Source organism: Sus scrofa, chromosome 12 (genome assembly GCF_054392235.1).
Source record: "Sus scrofa isolate SSC_HxYL_T2T_F1_AM1 chromosome 12, Sscrofa_HxYL_maternal_Yorkshire_Landrace_v2.0, whole genome shotgun sequence".
NCBI classification, from domain to species: domain Eukaryota; kingdom Metazoa; phylum Chordata; class Mammalia; order Artiodactyla; family Suidae; genus Sus; species Sus scrofa.
Window position 1 is genome coordinate 49,721,409 of NC_139394.1, and position 20,945 is coordinate 49,742,353.

Consider the following 20,945-nt stretch of genomic DNA (forward strand, 5'->3'; position numbering starts at 1 on the left):
CAAGCCAGCAGTTCAGGGATACCTGCTGCAACGTGGAATCCACAAGGGCCTCCAAAGCTAAGCCATCCACCTCCCCAGGGATGGGGTAACAGCAGCTAGCGGGGAAGGGAGAGTGGCTGGGAAACATGAGATGCCAGAGTGATCCCTGTGCTACAAAGACAAAGCTAAACAGCATCTGGGATGCCAGGCCCAAGGCCCCACAGAGGCCTGTGTTGTGGTTCAGCAGGGAGCTGGCAACAATCCCTGGGGGGATTCATTCTTTAAGAAGAAAATTCCACCTGTTAAAAGCCATGTTAGCCGGGTTGAAAGCACTGACACGGCAACATGCTATGATGTGTGCTTCTGAGATAAAGACCACTAAGCTGTGGTTCCCCGAGTTCAGTCTAGCCTGGTGGCTAGCACACAGTAGGTGCTTCATGTGGGTTTCTGGAATGAATGAGTCCACGTCCTTCCCTGGATTCCACGGCAGGCTCCCTCCCACTCACTACACTTTCCTGACCAGCAAAGCTACCTGACTCCATCAGCCCTGGGCTCAAGGAAGGTCAGGAACCCAACTCCCATGCTTCCTGCCAGAGCCTAAGCCTGACGCTCCCAGGCCCTCCAGGGCAGAGATGCTGCCAGGCTGGAGAGCCATCTGAGCATCCACTTCCCCTCCCCGGAGAAAGCTAGGACCGGACTCTGCCTGCTTCCGCAGCATTTCCTCCCACTTCTGGCTTTGACACATCTGGCCAGTCACTTAGTGCTGAAAGGTCCTGGCCAGGCTATTGCAGTGGTCAGGCTGCAAGGACCAGATCTAGACAGTCCCAAAAGGCACAGCCGGGAGAAAGGAATGGCCAGAGGCCAACTTGTCCCTCATGCTACCGTCTCTACGCGGAACATTCCAAACCGACATGTAGCCACCCTGCCCAAAGTCCCCTGGGGACAGAGATCTCCATCCCCCTAGAGACCTGCTCGGAATCTAATCTCAATCTCTTCTGCTCCTCTGTGCCCTCTTCCACTGCTGCCTTGTGTGGGCAGGATAAGAGGAGGGATCTCAGGGACAGTCAGGTCCGATTATCTCTGTAGGCTTCCAGGGCCTCTCCAGGGCCATGTTTTTTCTCCTTCCAGGAGGAAATAAAGATTCTTGGAGCCCAAGTAATCTTTATAAACAGATCCGGTCACTCCCTCGCTGAAAAACCTACGAGGGTCCCATTTCACTGGGATAAAATCTAAACTCCCACAATTATTTACAAGGTCCCCCATGATCTGGCCCCTGCTTATCTCCGCAAACTTACCTGGTATTCAACTCCTCACTCACTTGGGGGTAAAAGGAGGCCTGAGCTCACCGCTCTAGGAACTACCAAAGCAGCTGCACATCACGGATGTTCCATGTGAGCCCTGATTTAAAATACTTTTTCACCTCTGATGTCTAAATAATGAAAATTCTACATTTGGTCCAGATACCAAACTGGACTAATAATAGTCCAGATGGTCTCTTATCTGGAAGTGGCACATGTTAGCCTCTACGCCCTAACTTAGGGCTCAGAGAAAGGAACACACCCTTGGATCATGATGCATATATCACCATGTATCACACCCGCTGGGGTCACTCGTCCCCAGGGGCTAGGTAAGTTGTCCTGGAGCTCAGGGAGTGGCACGGCTCCAGCATTCACTCGTTACGCTCTAATGACAGCTCTTGAGTACCCCAACCACCCACCCAAAGTAGAATCGCAGGAGATGCCAACATGCCCAACCCCTGCTCACCCCCAGCTGCCCCGACACACACTCACATGGGCTGGCTCCCTGCGGGGTCCCTCGCCACTCCGCAACCAGCTCCGGCTCAGCTCGCTGAGCTCCGGGATGGGCTGCACCTTGAGCCGCACGCTGTCCCCGGACTGCCGGATCATCTCCACGATCTCATCCCTGGACTTGCTCTCCACGTTGTGCCCATTGATCTCCACCAGGCGATCACCGGGCACCAGTCCCAGGGCCAGGTCCTTGGTGCCTGCACCAGGCTCAGCAAAGTGAACCACCCTCCGATAGGCCTGGCCCTCGGGGCCCCGATCCAGCATGGTTGTGCGCCGCAGGGAGAAGCCAAAGTCCCCGGTGGGTCGCCGCTGCAGTTCCAGCTCCCGGAGGGCAGGGGGTGGCGGGGGCATCACAGGGGGCAAGCGCAGGTCGGCCGGGAACCTCTTAGTTACCAGCTCAGGGACTCGAGACCGAGGTCCCGGCCGAGGGATGCCTGGGCCAGGATGCTGCGTCAGCTGGCCCTCTAGAGTCCGCACCTCCACCTGCGGAGACGGGGCGGCAGAGTGCTCGGAGGGCGTGGAGGTTTCTGATGCGCTCTCATCCCGGCTACGCTGGGAGAAGGAGAAGCGCTTGACAATCATCTGTGAGTTCTGCTTGGCCAGGGAGCCGAACTTGGCTGCCCGCTGCAGCACCGAGCCACGTAAGCTGCCTTCCTCACCCTTGAGGTCATCGCTGGAGCTGGCTGTGCTCAAGTGGCCTGAGTCCAGGATGACGCTGCCCCTGTTGCTGTCCGAGTCGATGTCCGTCAGGTGCAGGTCCGAACCGCTGGCCACCTTGATGGGGATGGGGTTAGAGATTTCCAGGCGCGTCTTAGAGTCCCGCTTGGAGGAGCGGTTCAGGTTGAAGAAGCCGCGTCGCAGGCCCATCTCTTCCAGGCTCCGCAGCTCTGCCGCTGACATCCGCTCCTTCTTCTCCTTCTTCTCCTTCTTCTCCTTCCGCCCGCCATCTCTGTCCTTGTCTTTCTTCATCAGGTTAAACATGGTGGGGGTGCTGTGTTTAGGGGCACACTCCCCAAGGATTATGAGTGCTTAGCACAGGGCCTTGGTGCCCCACCTTGCTGCTGCAAACAGAAACAGGAGAGAAAGGTTACTCCAGCAGAGCCTCCTTCTGTGTCTCCAGTCCAGACATGGCTGACTCATGAGTGGCCACCCTTCACTGAGTGCCAGCTATGTGCCAGGTGCCCTGCTTTACATGATACTGTCTCAATTAAGTTAATCTTCACCACATTGCTATGGGTTGGTCTATCACTATCCCCATCTTACAAATAAGGAAACTTGAGGTTTAGATAAGGTTATAAAAGCCCAGACTCCAGCAGTTCCCGTGGTGGCTCAGTGGGTTAAGAACCTGACATAGTGTCTGCGAGGATGTGGGTTCAATCCCTGGCTTCACTCAGTGGGTTAAGGATCCTGCATTGCCACAAGCTGCGGTGTAGTTTGCAGATGCAGCTTGGATCCGGTGTTGCTGTGGCTGTGGCGTAGACCAGCAGCTGCAGCACTGTCCAATTCGACCCCGAGCTGGGGAACTTCCACATGCCGCAGGTGCAGCTCTAAAAAGAAAACCAAACAAAACAAGCCCAGACTCCAAAGTCTATCATTTCCTGTAATCCCTGATAGACCCAGGCTTAGGTGTGCATGGCAGTGGCCTCTGGGAGATCTATCCTCCTGGCAAGAAGCCTCCATCAAGCCAACTTGGGACCCAACTTAAGATTCAAACACAAAGTTAAAAGGGACCATCACAGCCAATGTCCACTGAGGCAACACACATCCCACGCTACTGGGCTCTTTCTTAAGCCTGTTATCCCTAGAGCAGCAGCCTGACCCACTGCCTGACAGAAGACCTTGGAGAACCAACACTTATTTAATGCCAGGCACTTTGCACACACTATCTCACTTGAACCTCACAGCAGCCCTGCAAGGTAGGTATCATTATCTCTATAAATGAGAAACCAGGGCTCAGAAAATTAAGTCTATGTTGTCCTACAGCTGAGTGGCAACCGCAGAATTCAATGGCACATGTTTTCTTTCTAGGGCCTGGGCGCCCAAAGTGAAGCAGGGAGGGCAGTAAGGGGAAGCTCCAGACGGAACAGAGGGCAAACAGCTGCAAGGTGGGGGTGGAGGTGGGCTCTGCTGCATAAACAGGATCCTGAAAAACTCACATCCTTTTCCCCAGACCAATACCTAAATATAGCCTCGGGAAGAAAGTTGTGGCAGCCTGAGAGAAAAACCCAGCTCCGGGCTTGTGCGCCTATGGCGCCGACCTACTCCCAGCCCCAGGCACACCCGACTGGGACTGACTGGGACGGGACCGCCAAGAGTCTGGTGGGGGTGGAGTGGAGAGAGCCTTCCTTGTTCTAACCAGCAGGGAACAAGAAGTAGGCCATACCACCTAATTAGAAATTAAACATGATTTTTTTTCTCTCTCCATGAAGGCCTCCTTAAAAAAAAAAAAAAAAGATAAAAAGAAACAGGCAAAATTAATGGGGTTTGTTTGTTTTGGTCTTTTTAGGGCCACACCCACAGCATATGAAGGTTCCCAGGCTAGGGGTCTAATTGGAGCTACAGCTGCCAGCCACAGCCACAGCAACTCAGTATCCAAGCCGTGTCTGACCTACACCACAGCTCACGGCAATGCAGGATCTTTAACCTAATGATCGAGGCCAGGGATCAAACCCGCATCCTCACAGATCCTAGTCAGGTTCGTTAACTGGTGAGCCACAAAGGGAACTTCCAGGTGAAATTAACTTTAACAGTATACTTTTTAAAAAAGTTATAGTAAAGTTGGTTTACAATGTTGTATTAGTGACAATGTACTTTATTTTATGTAAACATGACCAAAATATTGTCATCTCAACACGTAATCTATATAAAAAATACTTGGATAGTTTACATTCTCTTTTCCACATTTTCTTTGCAATCCAGTGTGTGTTTTACAATTAGAGCGCATCTCAGTTCAGACAAACAACATTTCAAGTATTCAACAGCCCAGTGAAGCTTGTGGCTATTGGACGGGGCAGTGCAATTCTAGAGAAATCTTGAGTTGCAGAGCATAAGCAAAGGGTGGGGAATCTGGCCTAGTCGCTGGCTCCCCGTGGTGCTAGCAGGCACCCTTCTCCAGCTCTGACCTCAGTTTCTACCTGGTAAAACAAAGTTCCCTCTGAACTTTTTGGTTTTTGCTGCACCCAGGGCATGTGGAAGTTCCCAGGGCAGGGATCAAACCTGCACCACAGCAGTGACCCAAGCCACCACGGTGACATCACCAGACATCAACCCCGCTGAGCCACATGGGAACTCCACTTTTTGGTTCTTAATGACCTCTGTACAGTATGCGGGAGTAGAAAGACAGGAAATCTATGGCCCAAGAATACAAAGCCAGGGATAGCTGTGGCCAGCTGAGCCTGGACTGATTTGGGGTTGGGGAATGCCTGGCAGCAGGAAATCTCTCTTCAAGGCTCTACTTTAACATCGGGGGTCTCTCCTACTGCTCCTGAACATGGATGGGGGTGTGGGCAGACCTACCATATACCAGGAGGTGGGCTCTTTGGCTGGCACTGCCCACTTTACCTCTCATTCCTCACTACATGCACTCTCTTAAAAGGCTGGCTTAGAAAATGACTCCGGGGTCCCTGTGGGGGAAATGAAGAAAGAAACCTACCTTGAAGACTTGGGGGAACCAACCAGTATCTCAGCCTCATTCCAACCATAGAGAACCCAAGTGCCTCCAATGCTGTCCCACCAAGTCACCTTTGATGGTCTCCAATTCTCACTCTGCAATCCTTACCCAATCCGGGCTCTTTGCTGGGGGCTAGATATTTGAGCAGTATCAACAGAAAACAGCCCTCAGAAGTCTAGAATCTTTGGGATGTCTCAGCAAAAGCTTGCCCCTCGCTGTCACTGCGGCAGGCAGAAACAACAGTCGCAGCAGCACAGGAGGACAGTGCCGGCAGGAAATGTTAGATCTGGTATTTGGCCTGGATCTGCCAATAAATCGCTAGGGGACCTTGAGCCTGTCACTTTGCTCAAGGTTGGACTAGATGATCTCAGTCCCTTCTGGTTCTAACATTCCAAATATCTAAGTCTCTTGTGGACACAGGTTACTTATTAACTTTCTGCCAAAGTCACCCTTCTCATCCTGACCCTGGGGCCTCTGGAGCCTGGGTCCCCTTCAGCCCTTCCCTCAACATCCCTGTCCTGCCACTGTTATCTGCACAATCACAAGGGACCCCTCCAATTGCCAGGCCTGTTTGTGGCCTGGGTTCTCTCCTGTACCTACCACAAGTCTAGAGCTACCTGCAACCTCCCCCTCTGGGGTCAGACCTACAGTGTAGCTATAGCTATGCTTCTCAGCACCAAATTCGTCAGAGGCCTGGGCTCTGTCAACTTATAGACCTCGGACTTGCCAGCATTGGCCATCCTCAGGTCCAAAGTCTCCAGCAGTGATGAATCACTACCTCCTCACTCTCCATTCTAGGATGCAATTTCTACCCACCTTCCTCTCATCTTTTATCCCCTTCAGTGAAGGGAACCTTGTAGTTTTTCTGATCTCCTTCTCTGCCTTTCATTCCTCACCCTAATTTTAAGTGGAGGGAAGGTATATATATATATACCTAAGTCATCTTGACCCTGCTATCCCCCAAATCAGAGCAAAGTACCATTGACTCAGGCAACCCAGTTGCTTTATTACTTTAAGATAGAAAGCATTTTGAGGGCAAGGACCATTCAATTCAAATACACATCTATCAATTCATCAACAGGAGAAACAATTTACATATTCACATGATGAACTACTACTCAGCAATACAAAGCAACTACTGATACACACAACAGGGATGAATCTCAAAACACCAGTTCAGTACCTGAAAAGGAAGCCTTTGGCATACTGGTATGGTATTAGCTATATGAATCTCTGGTATAGGCAAAAGTAACCTATGGTGAGAAAAAAACCCTCACCTCTGGGTGGTTATCTCTAGAAAGTGGAGGCAGGGTTGGGTAGGAGTGGGGACTGCCTGAGAAAGACCTGAGGGAACTTTCTGGGGGTGATTTTCATGTTACATAAGGGACAGATGTAGACATTTGTCAATAGTCATCAAACAGCGCACATAAGACTAGTGCATTTCATTGTGTGAAATATTCATGCAAAAGAAAAAAAGAACTACAAATATTGACCTCTAGTTAATGATATGTATGCTAAAGTACTGGGGCAAAGCATATTGATATCTGCAATTTACTTTGAGATGCATCCAAAATGTAAGATGGCTTGATGGCTGGATCAAGGGATAAAGATGTGATAAATAAGGATAGTAAAATGTTCATAGCAGAATCTAGGAAGGGGGTATTCACTGAAAAACTCTAACTTTTCTAAATGTTTGCAGAGCTTTGTAATAAAATGTTGAGGAAAAATATGTATTTGTCAAGCACCTTTTAAATGCAAGGAATCAATAAAATTCATGAAAGAGTTTAGGCTTCAAATGTCAGGTAACAAAAGGTGAGAACAAATTTGAGTTAATAGCAATGCAATCTTGGGCGAGTCACCTGAGATCTCTGTGCCTCCATTCTATTTTTTTTAATAGAGATAATACTACAATCACATAAGACATGGGAATCAAATGAAATATGTATTTAAGCCCTTCATATAATACCTAACCCAGAGTAAGTAAGCCCTCAAGAATGGTACCCAATAGTAGAAGGGCACATCTAAACAGGGTGGCAGAGGGGATACTAAAGCATACAAACCACTATCAGCACCAGTATGACTAAAATAAGTGTAGACATACAATCATAATGCTGGACAGGACCGGTGGGGTTTTGTTGTTGCTGTTTTTTTTTGGTTTTTTTTTTTTTTTTTTTTTGTCTTTTTAGGGCCACGTCCACAGCATATGGAAGTTCCCAGGCTAGAGGTCAAATCAGAGCTGTAGCTGCTGGTCTACGCCGCAGCCACAGCAACACTGGATCCTTAACCCACCAAGTAAGGCCAGGGATCAAACCTATGTCCTCATGGATACTAGTCAGATTTGTTTCCACTGAGCCACAATGGGAACTCTCAGGACTGGTGTATATAGAAAGTAAAGCCCAAAGTGAGGACAATCCACTGAGCATGTGACCAAGTTGGACCACACTGGCTCAAGTCCAGAGGCCCCATACAACTACTGCCAAGATAAGGACAGGCAACTCATAGATGCTGAAATACCAATGGCCAAGAAACACGAACCAGGATTCAGCCTCGGTAATAGTCACAGACATGTCAAATAAAACAGAGCTATCCTATGGTCACTTAGCAGTTTAGTAAATACTACTAAGATCAACAGCATCAATCAGTTAGAAGTAGAGCAGGGTGTCGCGTATGTGTTGTCGGGATATAAACTGATGTAAGGAAGGCAAGTTTGTGGTACCTATGAAATATTTAAAGGTACATATCTTTGACAGGGCAATTCCATTTATAGGAGGACATCTACAGATAGATTCACACAATAAACATGGCTAATCTTGGCATTATTTGTAATAGCAAAATTCTATCAATAGAAATGTCCATCACTAGAGGAATAGCTACATTATAGAACTAGACAGTTATTTAAATGAATGAGGTAGATCTGTATATACTGACTTGGAAAGATACTATACTATTATACTATACTACTAAGTATACTATACTATACTGTTAAGTGAAAAAAAAAAGTTGCCAGAGAGCATATAAATTTGACGAAAAAAATGTGTGTGTATATACACAGATACACACATGCACATTATGTACAATATTTGCATATGCATAGAAAAATGTGTGCTCTAAGGACAAGATAAGGACGGTTGAAGGGTCAAAGCAAACTTGTGTTTTGTATATTTGTTTTAATTATTTATAGTGAGAATATTTAGCTGGTAGGGGTGTGTGTGTGTACACTTAAGTCTAGGGGCTTTTGATAGTGACATTACGTATAATTTTTCTTCTACTTTTCTTCATGTTCTTTATTTCCCATTGGAAAAAACTTTTATGAAATCCTATTTGTGTAAGTTATAAGTAGTAAACTCTAAATACATAACATATAAAATATTTACAAAAGCTTTTACAAAGTAGTCTGGAAAGATCCATTATTCAAACATAATGGGTGATTTTCTCTGTGGAGTAGTAGCAAAGGGGTGTTAACACTTCAGCTTTCTACCTAGTAGACTTGCTACAAATTGAACTTTTTTTCTTAGCACGTGTTACTTTTGTGATTTTAAAGATCAAAAAAAAAAAAAAAAAAAAAAGAACTAGCAAAGGTTTGATAAAGTAGTAGTAAGCCATCCATTGAGCATTAAAGCTGTAAACAGCTTTGCAGTGGCAAGTTCAAAGCTTGCCATCTCAGGCTTTGAAAAGTTTCAGTGACTTGGGGGACTTGGTTAAAATAGATCTCACTGATGTCTTGTGGCTTTAAGTGGGGACAGATTTAATTGGGTCACCCTGCAGCTGGCAAAGTAGAAACCCCAGGAAATGGAAACTATAACGTTAGAATCCCAAGACACGGGCGCCCAGACTTGGCTGCTGTGGGTGGATTCTTAAAACCGTCAGGGCCCCCACCCCCACCCCCGACCACACTCATAAATAAATACAAAGGAAATACTTTCCCAAGAGGGCCGGCCTCTCTCCCTTGGCCTCTGACCTCCCTGAGCGGCCGTTTCCTAGGGCCCCGAGGCCTCCGTGGGGCGCTGGCCGGCAGGCAGAGAGGATGCTCGAGCGGGCGGCCCAGTGAGGCTCGCCCGGCACCTGACCCGGCCCGGCGCGGCCCACGCGCGGTGACGCCCGTGGGGGCCGCCGCGGAGCTTCTTCCCGGCGGTCCTGCTGAGCTCCGGTGACTCAGCGCCAGGTCACCCGGAGCTTATCTGACTCCAGGTGCGCTCACTCACTCGTCTGCACGCTTCTCACATGACATCAGCCGGCCCGCCCGCCGCAGCGCCGGGAGGCCAGCGGCCCTCCGCACCTCGGGGCAGCCGGGCCGCGCAGCCGCAGCCCCGCGGCGCCTCGGCGGCGATAGCGTCTCCCCTGGAACGCGGCAATCCCGCGGGCCCCGGGAGAAACGAGGGCGGGCAAGGGGCCAGCAGCCCGGCCGGGTCCCCGCGGCTCTTCCAGGCGCACCTCCCCGGCCGCCCTCGGGGCGCCTGCCGAGCGAGGCTCGAAGATCGCAGGCGAAGACCCCGACACCCCACCGTCGGTGTGACCTGGGGCAAGTCCCGTCCTCTCTCAAGGCTTCAGCTATTTCAGCTCCAAAACCCCATGGGCCTTTGCTGAAGAGGTATTCTGCTCAACCACAAACCGCAGGTTCTAATCCCGCTCTCCCTCTGATGTGCTGTGTGACCTAGAGCCCATCATCCAACATCTCTAAATACCAGATAATAATAAAAATAATTCCCTGTACGTGACGATAAAGTACCTGGCTGAGAGAAAGGGCCCCGGGCCGAGTAAAATGTCAGTCCACAATTTAAGCCACTGCCTGACTGTAATTTGAAATGTCAAGGGAATGTGGATAATTTACAAGCCACACAATTCCTACCTCAAGAGAAAGGGCAGGAAGGGGTGGGGAGCGGCACTTTCCAGGTCTGCTCCCCACATTTCCCAATCCAGTTCCCACCACGACACCACTCCACCCTCTAATTCAGGCTGCCTCAGAAAATGATGGGGGGTAAGGTGCAGCGAGCAGATCTTAAAGAATCCTGGGGCTTGACCTAAAGCACAACTTAAAAGCTCCTTCAAGCCCCCCAAACCAAGTCCTGGGGAAACCTGTGAATCCTATCCCCTCAAACCTTTAAACTAATCAGGTCAGAGCCCCCTCAGCTTTACCCGCCACACCCAAGAGAGACCTAGGATAAGGCCTGGGGCCCTGGGCCATGAACAGGACCCTGCTCACATGGATGTTCCGGCTCCATCTGTGGCGTCCTCTCCAGGTAAGAGAGATCTGGCTGGGGACAGACTTCTGGCTGAGAAGGAGTAAGAACAGCCCTGCTGCCCTAGAGACCTGTGACACAGCAAGTCCAGAACAAGGCTTCCAGCTTCCAGCAACTCCCAGCTCCACCCGAGCAGGGTGGATTCTCCCTTTCTCACAAGCCCCAGTTCTGCCCCTCCCAGGCTACCTTCAGGTACCTGCTCCTGGGAGACCCTGGATTTTCAGGCCCAGTTTCTGAAGACACATGCATCCCTTAGTGAGCAGCCTGAAGCTAGGCCAGTGAAGGGGGCTTCTGGAAACAGGTTGACTGCCCTCACTGCCCAGGCAGTGAGGTTGAGGAACCAGGCGGGAGTCAGGAAAGGTGCAATCCACCTGAAGGTTTCTGAGGACAGCCTGGGGCACACACCCTGGCACCTGAGCCAGACCAGGAGAGAGTAAACAAATGAGATACTCAGAGCTGCCAAGTCATCAACTGTTCAAAGCTCAAAGCTCCCACAGGAAGTGACCATCAACATTCTAGCCCTCCCTCGCCCCGTTCCACTCCCACCTGTGACCCTTCCCGTTCCCCTAGCCCCCTAACACAATAGCTTCCCCAAGCATCTTCCTGGAATTGAGGCCCCAACTCCAATGTTTCCAACTCCAAGTGGATGAGTACGCCTCCACCCGAGGCTATATATAACCAGTCATGTCCAGCCACCAGGAGGAGGTTTCCTGGAAAGTCCTCATCACAAAAGGACAGAGGGGAAGCTGAGGAGGTTGCAGGCCATTGACAAAGAGCCTGTGAGGTCTGTCCGGAAGCCAGAGACCTCAGGAGAGCAACTTTCAATATCCCTAAATAGAAAGTAGCCCCTGAGCAAAGAGGGTGGGGAATGTAAGGTTCTGCCTGCCCATTGCCATGACAACAGGATACCAACCAACCCAAGAAAAGGGCTCCAGACCTGGCAAGCATATGGAAAGGCAGCTTGAGCCTCTAGATTCAATGTCTCGCTAAGGTGATCTTCCTCTCAATCGCCTGGACGCCCTTCTGTCCCTTCCAGCATGGCCCCAATGTATACACACTGGGCAGTTCGCTCTCTGCGGGGGGATTTACTAGGCCTACTCAGCCAGAGACATGGCGAGCACTCCAAAAAACAAAAGGAACCCACGTAAATCATGGGCAAGGCGAAGGAGGGAGGGAATCCAATTCCATAATTTGGGGGGAACCATCTGAGGCAAGGAAGGCCCTAGGCAGGAAATCTCCTCAGGAAGCATCATTCCAGGCTTCCCTACACAAACACAAATCATGAGGACACTGCCAAGCACATGCCCTATTAGCCAAGTGACCAGGCAAAAGGCGTACCGTTTACAAAACCAACCGGCAGCCTCCGCCATCCTCACCCTCCCCGCCAGCTCATTCTGGCCGGCAGCCTTTCCAACTAATCAGCAGGACACATGTGCCTTGCAACAGGGTGACACCCCCATCCCCCACCCCACCCCCAAACAAAGCCCCAATGTGTGGTGTGTCCCTGCAGGCCTTATCTCAGCCAGGAACAGGACCCACTCCTCACCAGGCTTGGTACCAGCAGCACCCCCAACAGGGGGTGGGGGACAGCGTACCTTACCACCTCCCCTTCCCATTGGCGAAGCGACTGGCATGACAGGTTCGCAGGGCGGGGCGTCGGGGCCGTCTCTCCCAGAGGCCTGGGGCGGGCGGTCCGACCTTCCCACACGCACCCCACCCCTGGGCAGGGAAAGGAGAGGTGAGCAGCCAGTCACAGGGGACAGCCTGCACGCCCCAATCCCCAAAGCCTATCGTTCACCCACCCACCCCCACCTTCTGTCCCACGGGGAGGGGGCCAGGGAAGCAGGGTCTCCATTGTTTTGCCAGCTGTCTGGCAGCTGCTCCTTTGAGAGGAGCCCAGTGTCGGCCTGGCAGTGAAAGGGTGAAGGCCGCTGGGAGGGATAAAGGACTCGGTGGAGGTGCTCGCCTTCCCCGCTGCCTTCCTCGGAGCCTCGGTCAGTCGGTCCGTCCGGGGGGCCTGGGCCTGGCCCCCAGAACCCCCTTACCCGCCAGACTGCAGCCGCCACCCCGCAGCTCGGGGCCAGCTGGGCTCCCCCGAGCCCCAACTCCCTCAAACCGAAGGCCACCCTGACTAGCCTCCCCGCGCCCCGCGAGCCGGCAAAGGGGGCCGGAGCCCATCCTCCCGCCCCCCTCCCGGGCGGCCCCGCGCCCCCGGAGCCGAGCCGCGCGGCGCGGCCACGGACCGGAGCCGGGAGTCCGGGCCGCCGCTTCCAGGGGACAGGGGAGGAGGAGGAGCCGGCGGGCCGCGCCGCCCGCCCGCCTTCCCGGCCCGAGCCCGCCCCGCCGCCCCCACCCCCGTCCCCGGGCCCGGCCAGCCACCGAGCGGCCGCCCCCGCTGCCCCACACTCACCGGCCGCCGGAGCCCGCCGGGCAGGCAGCAAGAGCGGAGAAGCGGCATTCAGCGGCCCCGGCCCTGTCCCGGCAGGAGCGCAGCGCGGCGCAGCGCAGCACCGCCCCCCGCGGCCGCGCGAGCCGAGCCGAAAGGGAGCCCCCTGCTGCCGGCTCCGGGGAAAAACGGCCGGCCTTCCTGGCAGTGCCTGGGCTCGCCTCCAGACAGGGCCAGGAGGGCACCGGGCGCTGCCCTGGAGACCTCTGTCCAGGTCCGAGAGGCCCTGCCTGGAGGTCCTGTCTGCACCGGGCCCTGGAGGCTGCTGAGCGCACCCAGGGCATGCGCCAGAGCCATTCTGAATGCCTGGAACAGGCTCCGTCCGGGGCGGGCACTGATGGGCTATGTCCAGAGGGCGCTGCCCAGGGCAGTGCTGTCCAGGGAGAGCAATTGAGTCTTGCGGGCCACATCTTCCCAGGGTGGTTCTGCCGAGGCAGACACAGGGCGCTGCTGGAGGGTGCCAGATGGCCTAGTCCAAAGCAGTCCCTGCCTGGTGTGTCCAAGGTAGCCCTGGCAGAATGTACTCCCGGAGGTGGGCACAGGCTCCTGGTGGCCTGGTCTGAGAGAGCCCTGCCTCAGGTGAAGCTACCTAAGGGGTGAACCAGGGCCCAGTGGACAAAGCCATAAGTGGCACACACTGCCCCAAGAGTCCAGCAATGCCAAGATTAACAGCTTTCAGAAGCTCTTTGGAATGAGGTTTGTCCCGGGGTCCCTTATGTCCTATAAATATAGGGGGGAGCTGCTCTACCCACTAAAAAGGAATTTTAGACTCTCCAGAAAAGGCCAGAGGGAGAGGCATTTAGGGATCAGACCTCTAAGATAAATGCTACGTCCTGCGCTTGGAGAGCAGAGAGGGGTGAGCACTTCTACAAGCCATGTCCATACTGAAGGGAGGATGGACATTTCTTCCAGAATGTGGAAGAAACTGAGTGGAGTGGTGCAGTAGCGGACAAGAGCAGCTACCTCCGTGAACAGTCAAACCAGGAACTTTTCCAGGCAGGGGCGGCCCAACCTGACCCGGAAAAGTCCAAGTGAGGGGGCTCAGGAGCCAAGAGCTAAGTCAAAGCTGGGAAATCCTGCGGATTAGACCACACCCAGAATGCGCATTCTGGATAAAGGAGGAGCATGCAACCCAAACTCAATTCAGCACATTTTTACCGAGATCCTGCTAAGTGCCAAGTGCAGCACCAGGCAGGCGTCCTGAGGGAAATGGAGATATCAGACTTGGAGCCTCTCTCCAGGGAACTCACATGGAGGGAGTCTGCAAGGAACTTTGCAGTAAGATTACCTCGCTGTGAAGGGAGTTTGGATGATGAGATAAGGCTATGAGAGATGGCTTGTTTGGCTGGAGGAGTCAAAGAAAGCTGCTCTGAGGACGTAATATTTGAGTGGAAACTTGGAAGCTAAGTTGGACAATGACTATCATTATTGCTTTCTGAGCAATTAGTATGTGTTAGACACTCTCTCTGTTCCTCAGAACAAGCCTGTGAGGGCGACATTATTTTCATAGCTGGGGTAGAGTGCATGGACTCTGAAGCCAGGTTGCCTGGGTTCAAATCCATCTCTGTCAAGTCTAGCTATGTTATCCTGAGTGACTCACGAAAACCTCTCTGTGCCTCAGTTTCTTTATCTGAAAAAGTGGGATAATAATGTCTGCCTCAAAGTTGATTTTGAAAATTAAATGAGTTTAGTCTTTTCAACAAATGGTGCTAGAACAACTGAACATCCACAGGCAAAAAAAAAAACAAACAAAAAAAACCCCACAAAGTCTAGACACAGACTTACACTCTTCAAAAAAATTGAAATGAATCATAGACCCAAATGTAAAACACAAATCCACAAAACTAACAGAAGATAACATAGAAGGAACCCCAGTGACCTTGGGCATGGCAATGACTTTTTACATACAACATCAAAGGCACAATTTATGAAAGAAAAAATTTGTAATTTGGATTTCATTAAAATTAAAAACTTCTGCTCTGTGAAAGACGACATCAAAAGAATGAGAAGGCAAGCCAAAGACTGGGAGAAAACATTTGCTAAAGACACATCTGATAAAGAACAGTTATGTATTTGCTGCACATCAGACATTAACAGCGAACATCAACTGCACTTCAATTTAAAAAAATTATTACACAAAGAACTCTTAAAACTCGACAACGAGAAAATAAACAACCCAATTTAAAAATAGGCCAAAGAGGAATTCCTATTGTGGCTCGGCAGTAACAAACCCGAACAGTATCCATGAGGTTGCAGGTTTGACTCCTGGCCTCGATCAGTGGGTTAAGGATTTTGTGTCGCACACACAGCTCAGATCCCATACTCCCAAACTGCTGTGGCTATGGCATAGGCCAGCAGCTGCAGCTCCAATTCAACACTTGGGAACTTCCATATGCCTCGGGTGAGGCCCTAAAAAGCAAAAAAAAAAAAAAAAAAAAAAAAAAAAAAAAAGATACACAAATTGCAAATTAAAACAAGATGCCTCTACACACCTATTAGAATGGCCAAAACCTGGAACACGGACAACACCAAGTGTTGGTGGGGCTGTGGGGCAATAGGAACTCTCATTCATCGCTGACAGGAATGCAGAATGGTATAGCCACTTTGGAAGACAGTTTGGTAGTTTCTTATAAAACTAAACATATTCTTCCCATATGACCCAGCAATTGCCCTCCTTGTTACTTACCCAAAGGAGCTGAAACCCTATAAACCCAAACATAAACACCTTTATTTATTTATTTTTGACAAAAACGTATAAGCAAACAAGATGTCCTTCGGTAGCTGAATGGTTAAGATAAAGTAAATCCAAACAATGGATTGTTATTCAGAAATAAGCTATCAAGCCATGAAAAGACATAGAGGAAACAAAGGCATATTATTAAGGGAAAGAAATTAATCTGACAACACTACATGATTCCAACTCTGTGACTTTCTGGAAAAGGTAAAACTATAGAGACAATAAAAAGATCAGGAGATCCTGCTGTGGCTCAGTGGAAATGAATCTGACTAGCATCCATGAGGATGCAGGTTTGAGCCCTTGCCTTGCTCAGTGGGTTAAGGATCCAGTATTGCTGTGAGCTGTGGTGTAGGTCGCAGAAGCGCCTCAGACTTGGATCTGTGGCTACAGCTGTAGGCCAGCAGCTACAGCTCCAATTCGACCCCTAGCCTGGGAACCTCCATATGCCACCTATGCGGCCCTAAAAAAGACAAAAATCAGTCAATCAGTCAATCAGTGGTTGTCAGCAGTTGGAAGAAGGGAGGGATAAATAGGCAGAGCACAGATTTTTAGAGCAGTGAACTATGATACTACAGTGATGGATGCATGTCATGGAAACTTTGTACTTTCAGCTCAATTTTGCTATGAACCTAAAATTGCCTTTAAAAAAAAAAAGTTCGGAGTTCCCGTCGTGGCGCAGTGGTTAACGAATCCAACTAGGAACCATGAGGTTGCGGGTTCAATCCCTGCCCTTGCTCAGTGGGTTAACGGTCCGGTGTTGCAGTGAGCTGTGGTGTAGTTGCAGATGCGGCTCGGATCCTGCGTTGCTGTGGCTCCGGGGTAGGCTGGCAGTTACAGCTCCGATTGGACCCCTGGCCTGGGAACCTCCATATGCCGAGGGAGTGGCCCAAAGAAATAGCAAAAAGACGAAAAAAAAAAAAGTTTATTGAAGTTCCCCAGTGGCTTAGCGGGTTGTGGATCCAGTATTGTCACTGCTGTGGTGCAGGTTTGATCCCTGGCCCCAGAACTTCTGCATGCTGAAGGCATGGGAATTTTATTAACTTTTTAACAATTAACAAATGAGTTAATATGTAAAAAGAGCAGTGCCCAGCACATAGTAAGCATTCTATAACAGGTAACTTTATTGTCATAATTTTCCCCACTTAACAGCTGTGGAAATACAGCCCACAAGTGGCGGAGTCAGGATTCAAGCTGAGATCCCCAAAGCACAAAGCCCATGTTTTTTTCCCTGTACCATGGCGGAGAGAGAACAGGTGTGTGAACATCTGTTTCATTTAGGTACGTCTATATCTAAGGCATTCAGGGTAGCACACAGGGTCCTAAGAGCTCCTCTAGTCTGAACCAGGAACCAATTTCAGAGACCCAACAAGATTGAAACCCACAATGACTCTGGCTCATGGTCCTTTGTTTTTCAGTCTTTTACTTCTTGAAGGTCAGAATAATCCCTGCCCTGGCTCTAAGGAAAAGTAAAGCCCTCTGTCTACCTCATAGAAAAATGTCATAGCAGTGTCCCCATTAAATAGCCCAGATGACCATAAAAGGCCAGTTTTTCCAGAAAATTCCTAAGCTCCTAAAGCTGACTTTACTTGAGAAGTCCCCTAAGAGAGAAACCTGGTAGTAATAAAAGTCCTTTACATCAATTGAGCCCTCACTGTGGGGCAGCGCTATGCTAACCCCTTGGCCATCACTGTCTCAGTTAGTCTGCCTTCACTCTGTTAGGGAGGTGAGGTTATTATTCCCATTTTGCAGATTAGAAACCAGGTTGAGGAAGATGAAATAATTTGCCCAAGGCCACATGTCTAATAAATAGCAGAGCCTGGAATGCTTGCTCTGAATCACGCTGCAGGGCTTCATCCTGGGCAGAGTGGAAAATGGGCTTTGGGGCCACATGGTTTGAGAGGACACTTGGTCTAGCAGCTGCTGGCAAGGTCCTTAACCTCTCTAAGCCTCAAGTTTCTTATCTATAAAAATGGGGATCATAAGAGTGCCTATACCTCATAGGGTGTGAGAGGATAAAACAAGCAGATTCCCTTAAAGCAATTAGCTCAGGACTTGATTTAGAGTAAGTTGTTAACAGATGTTAGTCCTTATTAATCGCTCTGAACCTCTTCGTCTATCAAATGGAGGCTGAAAAGTCAGGAAGTCCTAGAGTTACTGGGAGACTTAGAAGAAACGGAAAATGTCAAGCCTGTAAGATGACACTTGTCACATGGTGAGCTACCACAATATGACCCTCCAGAAAGAATCACAAACAGGCAAGCCAGTTTTCCACAAAGCCAACAGAATGGCATACCTACCTGATAGCAAGTGATGTTCAGATGACAAAAGCATATGTTGAATATTGGTCCTCAAAATGCCCTTAGCAGCGTAAGATCATTCTTTAGCATAGACGATTGGGGAGTGGGTGGAGGAAATTTGAAGCTAAATTCTTAGAGGAGAGTACCTGCCAAAGATCAGCCCAAAACAAAAGAAGCATGTCTCTGAAATGACATAAAAAAGTTTTATTTGGAGAAATTTCAAACAAGGTCAAAAGTAAACAAAATAATTTAACAAACCCCCAAGTACCCATCACACAGCTTCAATGGTTTTCAACCCATGGAAATCTTGTTTTGACAATACTCCTTCCTACTAGTATAACTTTAAAACAAATCCCAGATATCATATCATTTCATCGGAAAACATTCTAGGGAGTATGTCTAAAAGATAAGGATTATTATTATTTTTTTTTTTATGGATCAAACTGTTTTTATTTTTTAGGATTATTTTTTAAACAAAACCATATACAGAGTTCCTGTCATGGCTCAGCAGTTAATGAACCCGACTAGCATCCATGAGGATGAAGGTTCTATCCCTGGCCTCACTCAGTGGGTTAAGGATCTGGCATTGCCGTGAACTGGTGTAGGTTGCAGATGCGGCTCAGATCCCAAGTTGCCATGGCTCTGGCGTAGGCTGGTGGCTACAGCTCCTACTGGACCCCTAGCCTGGAAACCTCTGTATGCCTCAGGTGCGGCCCTAAAAAAAAAAAAAAAAACCATTGTCATATCTAAAATAATTCTGTAATATCATCAAATAGTCAATGTCAAATTTCCAGTTATGTCCATAAAGTTTTTTTAAAAAAAAACAGTGTGTTCGTTTGAATCAACATGACTTTTTTTTTTTTTTTTTTTTTAAATTTATGTAATGGCACCTGGTAATCATCAAATTAGCAATGGTTATCTTCAAAAGTTATTACACTAGTTGTGCTGTAATTTCTCGAGGTTAATCAGATATGTAGAGTCACAGACATTTCCCCCGTAACATGCACATATGAATCAGGCATGGTTTATCACAATCATTTCTAAAACCAGACCTAGGGGAAAAACTAGGGCCAGGAATATAGGCATGGTCTCAGTATAACAAAGGTTAAGCTTGCCCTGATTATAACAAAATCAGAATATCAAGAATATTTGCAGGACATGATTTTAAGTATCTTTTAATCTACAGGTTTCTCTTCAATTTCTTTCTTTCTTTCTTTTTTTTTTTTTTCTTTTTTTTTTTTTTTTTTGTCTTTTTGCCTTTTCTAGGGCTGTTCCTGCAGCATATGGAGGTTCCCAGGCTACGGGTCTAATCGGAGCTGTAGCCACCAGCCTACGCCAGAGCCACAGCAACGTGGGATCCAAGCCACGTCTGCGACCCACACCAAAGCTCATGGCAACGCCGGATCCTTAACCCACGGAGCAAGGCCAGGGATCGAACCAGAAATCTTGCGGTTCCTAGTTGAATTCGTTAACCACTGAGCCACTATGGGAACTCCTTCAATTTCTTTCTTTCTGCCCTCAACAGCTTATTTGTAGAAGAAACTAGGTCATTTTTCCTGCAGATTGTCCACAGCCTGGCCTTTGTTGATTGCATCCCCATGGGGCAGTTTAATATGATATCTGGCCTCTGTTTTTCCTGTAAATTGGTAAATAGATCTAGAGGCTTGAGTAAATTCGAGTATCATTTTGGGGGGAAGAATACTTCATGAGTGGCATGGTCTTCTTTCTTCAGGAGGCATATAGTATCTTGTTGTCTCTAAAATGACACCTAAAGACCTCAAGAAATATGTGATTGTTGCTTTTTTTTTTTTTTTTTTTGGTCTAACTCATGACACACAGAAGTTCCCAAGCCAGGAATGGAACCCTCACCACAGCAGTGACCACAGCCACAGTAGTGACAACACCAGACCCTTAACCCACTGAGCCACCAGGGAACTCCAATAAATGATTGTCTTTATTAGAAGTGTAAGAATATGGAGTTCCTGTCGTGGCACAGTGGTTAACGAATCCGACTAGGAACCATGAGGTTGCGGGTTCGGTCCCTGCCCTTGCTCAGTGGGTTAACCATCTGGCGTTGCCATGAGCTGCGGTGTAGGTTGCAGACGAAGCTCGGATCCCGGAGTTGCTGTGGCTCTGGCATAGGCCGGTGGCTACAGCTCTGATTGGACCCCTAGCCTGGGCACCTCCGTATGCCGCAGGAGCGGCCCAAAAAATAGCACAAAAAAGACAAAAAAACAAAAAGAAGTGTAAGAATATGGGAGTTCCCGTCAGGGCTCTCCGGTAATGAACCCAATTAGTATCCATGAGGACGTGGGTTTGATCCCTGACTTTGCTCAGTGGGTTAAGGATCCAGCATTGCTGTGAGCTGTGGTGTAGCTCAAAGACTCAGCTCAGATCCCACATTGCTGTGGCTGTGGTAGGCTGGCAGCTGCAGCTCCAATTCGACCCCTAGCCTGAGAACCTCCATATGCCATGGCTGTGGCCCTAAAAAGACAAAAAAAAAAAAAGAGAGAGAGAGAGAGAAAGAAGTGTAAGAATATGAAAAGAACCCATTCATCAACAGATGAATGGACAAACAAATGCTGCAGTTATACAATGGAGTATTATTCAGCCATAAAAAGGAAGGAAATTCTGACATCTACTGCAACATGATTGAACCTTGAGGACATTATTCTAAGGTAAAGAAGCCAGATACAGAAGAACAAATACTATATAATTCCACTTATATGAGGTACTAGAATATGCAAATTCATAAAGACAGAAAGTAGAAT

General features: G+C 49.2%; 1 protein-coding gene and 1 non-coding gene across 42 annotated transcripts in view; both read right to left on the reverse strand.

Moving 5' to 3' along the window:
* The window catches only part of MYO18A (myosin XVIIIA), a 97,277-nt gene extending 84,065 nt beyond the window's left edge, over positions 1–13,212 (reverse strand). For 27 of the 41 annotated variants that reach the window (XR_014821472.1, XR_014821471.1, XM_084985337.1 and 24 more), the window contains exons 1-2: positions 13,105–13,212; positions 1,770–2,848 (exon numbers count right to left, since the gene is read on the reverse strand). Coding sequence is in view for 38 of the 41 variants with exons in the window: in XM_084985337.1 (XP_084841463.1) it covers positions 1,770–2,768 (999 nt within the window). In the remaining 3 variants the exon portion in view is untranslated. Of the gene's footprint in view, positions 1–1,769; positions 2,849–12,289; positions 12,367–13,104 lie in introns of those variants that run through there. The other 14 variants (XR_014821473.1, XM_084985338.1, XM_084985331.1 and 11 more) reach the window with 2 other exon arrangements.
* Positions 13,213–19,197: 5,985 nt separating this feature from the next.
* Positions 19,198–19,329, reverse strand: LOC146398283 (small nucleolar RNA SNORA72). Its single transcript, XR_014822095.1, has one exon. It is a non-coding gene; the product is annotated as a small nucleolar RNA SNORA72 (small nucleolar RNA).
* Positions 19,330–20,945: the final 1,616 nt, after the last annotated feature.